Consider the following 7,967-nt stretch of genomic DNA (forward strand, 5'->3'; position numbering starts at 1 on the left):
CCAAAGTCACTATGACTATTTAACTTCAAGAGACGCAGGATTTTAGCCATGTTTATTAGACATTTTGTCAATCGCCATCAGATGAGTATAGAAGCTCTACTGCTCTCGTGTACCCTATCTTCTATTTTTTTAATCAGTGTTCGTCTTCAGAAGGAGCCAGTTCCATTAAATATCAGCTAATCCCAGACTCTTTACGGGGCATAAGAACCTCCTGCCCTCTTTGGACTGCAGTGGAAAACAGCATATGCAAGTAGAAAAAAAAGGAATCATCTCCCCATAGCCAGTTTTCATCATCTTACTCAAAATCTGAAGGCAGAAAATAACTATTCTCACTTTAAGGAAAAGAAAATAGAGTCATTCTGAATTTGGTTCTTCGTCTCCCTGGAAGAGCTGTGATCTCCCCACTTTGTCGGTGAAGGAGGGCTTCTCCTTCTCTTTTTATCAGCCCTGCTTTTGTCGCCACACCTTTGTGATGCTCCTACGACCATTTCCCTCGGTATAAAAGGATACCGAAGGATAAATCCGTGCAGTTCCCCAGAGCAGACCTGGTGATTTGCTCCCCCCCATGGCAGCAGACGTGGCCGCCCACACGACCGAGCAGTGCAGACTGCCACGTCCACGGCGTCCTTGGGACCAGGCAGCACGAAGGGTGCATGTCACTCTGCCTCATCCCTGCTCGCACCTCGAGAGAACCACGGATCTCACCGAGCCATGCACAAAGCACGTACGCAGCAGCGTGCAGGGCCCCCTCCCCCCCAAGCACTTGGGATGTCAGGTACCCCCCCGTGCCAGCTACAAAAGAACAGAGGGAGCCCCTTCCTGAACTTTGTGGCTACCCACGGTGAAGGGAGGACATCACAGCCATGGGGAAAGTCTGCTCAGACTTCTGGCAGTTGGTAATATAGTCTTGGCCTCAGCAGCATCCGTACTCATGGTACTCTCTGCACAACTAGACCGGCACAGAAGGAGTAAAATGGAGATGGTGATGGGCTAGGCCTGCATATTCTGCAAGTAAAATGTGCAAAAAAAACCCAGCTTGCACTTTGCTAAGGCCCCCAGTGTTAGCAATCTTCATATTCTACTTCTGAAAAATATTTCAACCTCAGCCTATTAGGGCTATTCCCCTACCATCTTTTAGATTTCTTGCTTCTTCTGTGGTGACTAAAACAGATTCAAAAAAGGTTGCAAGAGTTTTCTATATTTTTTCAAGAAGAGACGGTAATTTTCCTGCCCTTCTAGTGCTCAAAAATAACTGAATGCACTTTGGGTCAGAGCTCAGGCATGGCAAATTTCAGAAGGATGCAAAACGACTGACAAAGGAGACTGCACCCAGAGCTGCTAACCAAATGGCAAGCGGTAATAACCTGCAGCCCCGAAAATTAGGGGGCCTTCCCTGATTAACAGAACCTTTCAGAGAGAAAGAGAAAATGTGTCCATCTCTGCCAGTGCTTCCCGCTCCCAGGCTTGCTGAGGGTTTGATGGTGGAAAAAGGGAGGGAGAAAGAGGGCAGATTAATTGATGACAGCTATCTTATTCCTGCAATGCCAACCATCTCTACACTTTGGACTCACAGCTGTGGCCTGTCCTTTACTGAGAGCGAGTGTGAGTGCCCTGCCAGGCAGCTGGCACCCCTGGCCACCCTGCTCTTCTGCCTTCCCTAGCTGAAGTTTATCTGTCGAGAGAGTAATTTGGCAACCCCAAGCACGAGTTGTGTCCCTGGACACGGCCGGGCTGTAGCACTCCCTTTTATGTTCCCCCACATCCCTCAAAAGTGGAGGTCCGGGGCTTTTGAGTTTGCTTATTTAGAGAGGCCAAACAGCTGATGCACGTGGCACAGGCGCAGGTCACAACACACCCAAGTTATCAGCAAAGGACGGAGGGGAATAATACTGCTATTTTAATGCATGTTTTCCCTTTTTTTTTTTTTTTTTGCAATGAGTGTGCTATTAATACTGCAGTCACCAGCACTTTTGTTGTCGTTGCTTAGATCAAATAGGCAAGGGACGGAGGTGAGGAGCCCCTGTTGTTCTGGCTGCTGCTGCGCGAGATGAACTGATGAATAACGTGTGTGATTTCTCTTTCCCTTGTAGTTGCACTCTGCTGTGACCAGGATCCAAGTTCAAAGACCTGGTTTCAATTACACGTTTGCCCATATATGTATCCTGAACAATGACAAGACATGCATAGTGGACGACATAGTGCATGTACTGGAGGAATTAAAGGCTGCTCGTTCTTCTAATCGAACTAATTTTGCAATCACTTATCCGATTACTCACTTAAAGGATGGCAGGGAAGTGTATAACGGGCATCAGCTTGGTGGGGTTACTGTGCACAGCAAAGACCGGGTGAAGTCTGCAGAAGCCATTCAGCTCACCTACTACTTGCAGGCAATCAACTCCTTGAATGACATGGTGGCAGAGAAGTGGGAATCCATTTTTTGTGACACTGTTGAACTTTTCCAGAAATCCAACAGGAAAGTCAAAATGTATCCTTTCACTTCTTCTTCGCTGAAGGAGGATTTCCAGAAGACGAGCAGGGTGTCAGAACGCTACCTGATCACAAGCTTGGTCCTTGTGGTCACCTTGGCCATTCTCTGCTGCTCCATGCAGGATTGTGTCCGCAGCAAACCCTGGCTTGGCCTGCTGGGATTGCTGACCGTGACCCTTGCCACCCTGACTGCAGCTGGGATCATCAATCTCACTGGTGGGAAATACAATTCCACCTTCCTGGGAATCCCCTTCGTCATGTTAGGTAACTATCTGCTATATCCTCTCTCGTTTGTGTGTTTGTGCCTCCCTGACGCATTGCCCAGCAAGCAGAGAAGCATCACTGCATGGCTCCCGGTGCCTCCTCCCTGCAGCCCTGCCCTGTGCCAAAACCCACACGGCCTCTTTTCCTAAACTGTTTGTACCGCGTTGGGACGTTAAAATCACGCCCAGGGCTCCGGTGTGGCGTCGCTCTCTGCCCTAGGACGTGGTGCCCGTGTGGGAGCGAGGGAGAAGGTTGCTCGAATGCCGTGCCTCGTGCAGAGGGGGAGCCCCACTGCTGCTTTTCTGTGGGCGTTTGATTCTGATTTTGATGGCCAGGGTTGGGGGGCAGCCTTGGCAGAGGTCCCCGTGCCGCAATGACAGCGTCAGCCGCCCCAGCAGACCAGAGGGGCCGGGCGCGTTGGGCACTTGGAGTGCTGTCCTGGCTTGGCAGGTGCCTGTCCGGGGGACAAGGGCGGTCGTCGGTTCTGGGTCATGTTTCTCCTGAAGCACCTGTGTTGGCTCGGAGCATAGGGAAGGTTTCGCAGCCCTGGGGTGGAAAGCTTTGCCTCCCCTGGTCAGGGACAGACCCGTCCGGTTTAGCAGCAGCGCATCCCGCGGCAGAGGGCTACGGAGGGAGCGGCATCCCCGGCTCTGGTGCCAGCAGAGGTGTCTTCATCTCCCTGGTTTTCATAGCACCTTCACTCACTGTGGGGTGCGGGGTGGTTTTGTTTCATTCTGTTTTCCTCGAGGGTAGGAAAGAGGAGGAGAGAGGGGCGGTCAGCTTGCTCCCGACCCGAAGTCGGTGGCCCTCTCCTGTTGGCACCGGGGTGTTGGTGGGGATGCCGCACGGTGTATCCAAACAGGCAGGAGGATGACACGGGAGACAAAACGAGAGCTCTGGAGAGTTCACAGCCTCTTTGTGTTTGGTTCATAAGCAGTGTGAGAAGCTTCGTGCACTGTAGGTGTTTAATACATCCTCGTTTGCGCCATTATTCGTTTGTGGAGAATAGCGCATGCATTGATTTGATCACAGCTTCCCCAGCTGAAAATCAGTGCTCAGGAATACTTCAGGTTTCAAGTGTAAGAGTGTCTCCACTGACTCAGTCACATCGTGTAGTGATATGACACGTTTCAGCACAGCTATTTTTATATCCAGCACTGGATTCCTATGCCATGCCCATACTGTAGCTGTGGTATTGTTGCACTTTAATTAAAGACTATGCTTCAGTGCATCGCGCTGCCAGTTAATGTACAGAATATATTCAGTGATAAAGAGAATTCAGCCACATTACAAATCGGCTCTCGTTTTCAGATGACATCCATGAAAATTAAACTGTATCATAATCTAGAGGAAATGCAGCACGAGAAAGCCAGAGTCAAAAGAAGGTTAGCTTTGTCACCTGAGTCTTACGTGGGGTTTCTTTTGTGGAGTTTTATGCGTATGTAGGTATTATAAAATTCAAACTAAGCAGTTTGTATTACATATAATATTACAGAGGAGAGGATTTCCAGATGTGTTGCAAGAGAGTAGCCATAGTAGAAAAGCAGTCTAAAGTCCAACCAGGTGAAATAACAGTACCCGGGGAAAGCGACTCAAAAATATGAAATATTAGCTCTATTTAGGGATCAAAGCATCTGCTCTCTGGGACAACCTTTCAGATCTTTAATTCACTAATACTGACTCTGCTGAGACTTGAAATTCTTGAATACTTACAGATAGCTATGAAAAGTTTCACACTTCTATTTTAGTGCTCCTTTAACTGCAGAGCTGTATAGCCAACTCTGTTGTTTTTTTTTTCCTGGGGTTTTTTTCAGTCTTGCTTAGTTGAAGTATTCCACTCTTAAAAGGAGCTCTCACTGTGAACAAGTCATGATAGAGCAACCAAATTCGTGTGAATCTTGCCCGCTTCCCCAGCTGCATCAAATCTCCCAAGGGATTGGGAATATCAACAGGTGAACAGAAGGCACTAAAGACATGCTGGAGTTTGTCATGAGAACTGCTTTACAGCAGCAGCTAGCTAGAAAGGCAGGGTTTTCCTTTTTTTTTTCCCCTGCAGTACAACAGAAAGATTCAGCGTGTGTTTCCAAATGTATTTCGTGCCTATAAGTTATTTTGCTTATTAAGGGTGGTTTAACTCAAGGTAACTGAAGGCTAGAGACACCAACCTCTCTCCATTATACCCCGCTGAACTGCTTCCACTTAATTTCAGTGACCATCAGATTAAATCGTAGATTAAGTGACCTTTAGAAAGCTAAAGGATTTCTGGCTAACAGTATAGCCCCATAGCTATTACTCATAATCTCATGGCTAAAAGCAAAAATTAGATAGAAAAAATGATTACACTGGACGCATTTCAGGCAAGGCCCCTTTGCTAGTATAAATCATTAATGAAGTTTCTGTGGTTTATAGCAGCTGAGGATTCTTAACTTTTCATCAGCAAGGGAGAGCCGGGGGGGGGCGGGCAGGACAACACTCTCCAGACATCATCTGCCCTCTGCCACCAGACAAGATTACGTCTTTCCTAACGTATCCTTCCCGCCCTGCACTTTGTCTTCTCCTTGGGCCGCTTACCCCTGTGTTTCACTGCACTACCACTGCGCCATTTGCATCATGTCTAATCCGAATTCCCCTTCTGCAACTCAGCTGTCCTCCTTATTTATCTTCTGCATCTGGAAAACATTTATCTTCTTTTTCTTTGCATATTTGGGACCACTCACACTTGCCTAGTCTTCTTCCTTTTAATCCCAGGTTTCCTCAGACTACGTTTACCAGATTTCCAGCAATCTTCTTGCTTTTGGCTGCTCCACATCTTCCGTGGAGTGCGGTGCCTAAATCTGGGCGCAGGATTCAGGCTGAGGCTTTCAGCAGCAAGTAGAGTAGGAGGATGATTTCACACATCTTGCATATGGCACTCCTGTTCATACATCCCCACATGACATTCATTTTTTTTCTCGGCAATATGAAATGGTTGGCATTTGGTTGGTGGCACATGGTAATTCACAGATCCTTCATGTCACTTTCTACCCTGTTTGCACAATGAGTTATTCCAACCAACACGTAGAAGGTTACCCTTGTCCTTGCTGAATTATAGCTTATCTCACACCATTTCTCCTCTTCATTAAATTCATCTTGAGACCATCACTGCCTTTCCAAGGTGCATTAACTGAAGTTGGTTATCAATGTTTTGCAATTATCTCATTTTTCATTTTTTCAAGAATTACTTTCTGAATAGTTTAAATAGTTTGTCCAGTCACAATCCCATTCTACTAATTCAGACAATATGTATCCAAAATACTCAGTTCGATGTGTTCTGTAATACCCGATTTCATCCCTCCTGTTTTCTGTCACATCCCTTCAGCATCAGCCTTTTCCTAGAACAAACAAGCTATAGTGAAAGGTACCAGTCTCTGTAGGTGTTGAATCCTTAGCTTTTGCATCAATAGCACAATTTTACATTATTAAATTACAGTAGTTCACCAAGCTGCACTCTTAAGCTCAGACTGTGAAATGTAGACAGGAAGATCTTTTGCCTACCCCACCTGTTATATATGACATACAGGTTTAAACACTTCGTGCTTTGGGTTTAATCACCTTCACGGTAGTTTATTCTGATTTATTTTACTGTTTAATTAAGGCAGGTTACTGTAGCCCAGCTCACGAAAGGTAACTCATTAAGCCATAACAACTCAGTCATTGATGACTGTACATAGCCTGAGTATGTCACTACCGTGACGATTTTTATGTTGTGGCAAGTTTCTTTTTAGCCCTCACTGGCTGCTAACTGAATGACGAAAACTGAAGCCAGGAGAGATGTTGCCAGAGACCTCCTTCCCCGGCAGGTACCGAAATAGCAGGGGGTCCCCTTTGATCACCAGAGGTCCAGCTGTTGAGGCAGGAGGCAGTGCCGGGGGCTGTCCCGAGCCCCTGCGGAGGGGCTGCGCTGAGGGGGAGCGAGCAGAGAAGAGCAGGCTGGCTACGGCCGCTCTCTTCTCTAGGGATACCCTGTCAAGTCAATCCGGCAACTTTTCTTCTTCAGCTCTGGATTTATACAGGTACTTCTAACGTGAAAGTGAAGCCTGAAACCTGTGAAACTTGGCAGGCTCCCACCGTGCATCTGGGCATATTTTGAATTAGCATATGCCTCCGTAGTTTTTTAAAACTATCATCATCTGCATTTATCAGTGTGTAAAAATGTAATTCGAGGACAGGATTACTCACATGCCTAGTTCATGTGGAAGACTTTGCTGAACTAAGGTAATTAATTTTTGAGCCTAAGAACCAAAAAAATAAGTTATTCAATTTGATTGAATTGAAAATAGCTGATTTATAGTGTCAGCTGAAAAGCAGAATTGAAATTCTTATTTCCTATTGCCCACTCCGTTAAAAACTACAGATGTTTGGTCTGGCACAGATGCTAATGTATTCATCAGAAGTTTCCCTTACGCATTAAGTGTTGTTTAACAACTGCCAATCCTTTAAAAATAACCAGTTTCCTCAAAAAAACCCACAGTGTTACCAAACCAACCACTGGACAACATGCAGCACTGGCTGAACAAGTTTCTGGCGTGACGTTCTTTACCTCCCAGAGGTGGAGCGCAGCATTTAACTTAGGGACTCAAAGGAAAATTGCAGTATTGCCCTTTGCACTGAAGAGAAAACTAGCAATCTGTTTCCTATTCCTCCAGAAACTCCTACGGCTTATTCGGGGAGAGGCGGCTCTCTTTAGCTGCCAAGTTCGTGAAAAGCATCGGCTCTGTGCAATCGCGGTGGAATGCCAGGCGCTGCCAGATACGGGCAGGGACGCAGGGACGGCTCCACGGGCTTATATTTAGCCTCCGATGCTGGCAGGGGAAAACCAGTTAGCAGTTACGGGAGCGGCTGGAGCTTGCAGCGTGCTGTAAACAGAAACGATAGCCAGACTGGTGTGAAACTCGGCAAATCAGGGACGAATGCAAATAACCTCTTCTTAACGCCTCCCTCCATCCTCCCATCATGTCCCACTCCGTCGGTATGCCCCTTCTGAGGAGAGAGAAGGGGAAACCAGTCGACAGAGCAGGTCCAGGGAGTGACGACTGGGAAGGAGCAGGTGGAAGTGTGAGGCAGCACCCAGGCAGGGTCCTCCTGAGGTTCCATCATGGGTGAGGGGAAAGTCAGGGGGAGAAGGAGACTGCACAGGGCTGCGTTTGGGGGGGGGGGGGGCCCCGGGGGCGGAGGGG

The 7,967-nt window shown here is 47.3% G+C and overlaps 1 protein-coding gene across 1 annotated transcript in view; it reads left to right on the forward strand.

The window, feature by feature from the left end:
- PTCHD1 (patched domain containing 1) overlaps nt 1–7,967 on the forward strand; it is a 22,657-nt gene that overhangs the window by 359 nt on the left and 14,331 nt on the right. Inside the window, exon 2 of the mRNA XM_009893116.1 lies at nt 2,091–2,751. Within this exon, the coding sequence (XP_009891418.1) occupies nt 2,091–2,751 (661 nt within the window). The remainder of the gene's footprint in view (nt 1–2,090; nt 2,752–7,967) is intronic.

Source organism: Charadrius vociferus, unplaced genomic scaffold (assembly GCF_000708025.1).
Source record: "Charadrius vociferus isolate BGI_N301 unplaced genomic scaffold, ASM70802v2 scaffold169, whole genome shotgun sequence".
NCBI lineage: Eukaryota > Metazoa > Chordata > Aves > Charadriiformes > Charadriidae > Charadrius > Charadrius vociferus.